At 50.1% G+C, this 2654-nt stretch overlaps 1 protein-coding gene across 1 annotated transcript in view; it reads right to left on the bottom strand.

Annotated features, from left to right (window-relative positions):
* Window positions 1–1446: 1446 nt before the first annotated feature.
* The window catches only part of LOC129701387 (NACHT, LRR and PYD domains-containing protein 3), a 23772-nt gene continuing 22564 nt past the window's right edge, over window positions 1447–2654 (bottom strand). Inside the window, exon 7 of the mRNA XM_055642525.1 lies at window positions 1447–1994. Within this exon, the coding sequence (XP_055498500.1) occupies window positions 1447–1994 (548 nt within the window). The remainder of the gene's footprint in view (window positions 1995–2654) is intronic.

Genomic DNA, 2654 nt, shown 5'->3' with positions numbered 1-2654 from the left:
TGGTGTTTGGTGACGTTCACCATTTATTCTCATTCCCCGACAACTGGGAAATGTTCCCCGTGCAGAGAACGGCTGCAACACACGTGACCCGGGGGAGGGGTAAAATAGGAGGAGTGCCCCCCCCCCGTGCACAGTGATGGCCGCTCGGCCCCATAGAAGGGATGCTGGACGGAAGAACAAAATAGTGAAACAATTTTACAGTTCAGTGTTAGCGTCAAACGGATTATTTACCTCAGTGCTGACACTTGTGCAGAACCTGGGTCCCAGCCGCTGGAGACCTTCACACTGAATGCGGCAGCTCCCCAGATCTAGGTCTTGGATTGTATCACAGAGCCTGATGGCATGAGACAGGACCGCACAGTCAATCGGGGTCAGTCCCCGTTCACTCAATGAAAGTGTTTCCACATATCCCAGTGTCTGCTTAGCCAGTGCAGGATTTTGAGACTCACACAGGTAGTGCATCGTGTTCAGCAGGCTCCGTTTATCATCTTCACCTCTCCTGTGTTTCCATCCCGGCGTTTAAACTACCTCCTCCTTCACCCAGTCACTCACTCGGCAGATTGTTTGATGAGGGAATTGACCCAGAAACTCCTCCAGGTTCCAAGCTGCCCGTGGGGAGGAGAGACCAGCGACAAAACGGAGAAATACTTCAAATCGCCCGTCTGTCTTGCTGTGGGCTTTAGACAGGAGTTTCACGATATTCCCGGTATCTACAGTCAGGAATGGTGCGAGTGCGGCTACAAACTCTTGGATGGTGAGGTGCGGGAAGGTGTCACACCACGCTCCGGGCTGAATCCTCTCTCTCCAAAAGTTCCATCAGGAACCCGGACAGGAACTGGGAAGGCTGCAGATTTGTATTTGATCAAATCTTCATCTGTGAACACAATCTTCTTCTCAGCCACTCCAGTGAAGGCCCATCTGACCCAACCCTCAGTAACCGCCCACGGATGCTCTCAATCTCACGGCTGTGGTTTTTCAGGATGTTGTAAATAAAGCAGCAATATAGTTGTGTGATGGTCTTGGGAACTCGCTGGGGGTCCCGGTGTGTCTGTGTGAAGAACGGGCGCAATGTCAGGCCGAGGATCCGGCAGTAGGCGGGGTTGTAGCTCATGGTGTACAGGATCTCGTTCTCCTTCACATGTTTGAAACAGCTGCTGCCACCTGACTGATCTTCAAAATACCCTGGTGAAATATTCCTTCCGTTTCTCACCAACAAAACTCCCAGGATTTCAGCCCGACCGCCACTGATCTCTCTGCCTTTATCCACACTTAACTGTAACGCAGTGGGGCGGGTGGTCCACTAGCACTGAACACCCTGGGAGCAGCTTGTGCTGGATTAAACGGTACACAATGTCAGACACTCCACACCACCACTCGGGATCTGGGCACTGGTGCTTAGGTTCTATGTCTCTCCGACTGTCAGAAAAATCAATTCTGCCCTTGAATTCATCCAGACCATCCACATATAAACAGCAATCCCTCTGGGGTTCTTCCAGACCTCCCCAGGATATCCCAAAAGTAAGGATACTGTTCCAGAATCAGTTCCCTCAGGTTTATTCTGTGTTTAATCATGTTCAAATCCCGGAATTTGAAACTGAAGACAAAATGGAATTGTTTGTATATTTTCCCTGTGGCCCAGTCATGTACAATCTTTTGCACCATTGTTGTTTTTCCGATCCCCGCAACTCCGGCTACTGTTGCTGAACTCCCCGATTGGGATTTCTCCCGGGTAAAGCTGCTGTGGAACAATTGATCAGTCCTGATTTTTTCCAGTTCTCTCCGGAGACATCTCTCTCTCCACTCTTCATGGACCCGGCCTCTTGCCAGCAGCTCATGTTCCACCAGTCTCCGATCTCGAACAGTGGAGATGATTGTGAGCTCAGCGTATAGATCAAGCAGCTGGTAAACCTTAACCTTCTCCTTCATCAGGATGGTGTTCACGCTCAGTGTTTCAGTCTGCGCCTTCAGTGTCTCCTTGTGTTTCTGTTGAATAACTTATATGGGAAAAGGCAGATAATGGACACAATGTTAGATGGCTCAACTCAAAACACAACATTCATGATTACACGAATGAGTTCAATGCTCCTGAATTAATTCAATTGACTGATGGATTTTAGTGAAGTGAGGTGAGCCTAGTTACAGACACGTGAGGTGACAGCGAGTCATAGCTGAGAAAATCACCAGTCAAGCAGATTGTGATATTAACTGCGCTGTGAAAGTGAGCCCGTTCCCCAGACCGTTCACTGGTCCCTGCATGTCCTGTAGTTGATTCTCCCACAACAAACACAGCCAACATTTCTTTTGGGTTTGATCACAGACTTTGAAAAAGCCAGTGTTGATCTGCTGGGCACAGACAGGGTAAAGGGCATGGGGTGTTCTGTCAGAGGGACCTTGAGAGAAATACCCACAGCTCAGGCAGCACGTGTGAGATGGGTGGAATCAGTGTGTGCGGGGCGGTTGAGGGTGGCACGGAGGACAGAAGGGAGGTCGCGAAGAGGGTAAAGAGGGGTTGGGATAAGAAGGAGAGATCGAGAGAGAGAGAGAGAGAGAGAGAGAGAGAGAGGAGAGAGAGAGGGAGATAGAGGAGAGTGAGGGATGGAGGGAGTTGAGGGAGGAGGGAGGGGGAGGGCGAGAGAGGAAGATAGAGAGATAGA

The sequence above is a fragment of the Leucoraja erinacea genome, chromosome 11, assembly GCF_028641065.1.
Source record: "Leucoraja erinacea ecotype New England chromosome 11, Leri_hhj_1, whole genome shotgun sequence".
In the NCBI taxonomy this organism is placed as follows: domain Eukaryota; kingdom Metazoa; phylum Chordata; class Chondrichthyes; order Rajiformes; family Rajidae; genus Leucoraja; species Leucoraja erinaceus.
This window is presented reverse-complemented; position numbering and strand designations above follow the sequence as displayed.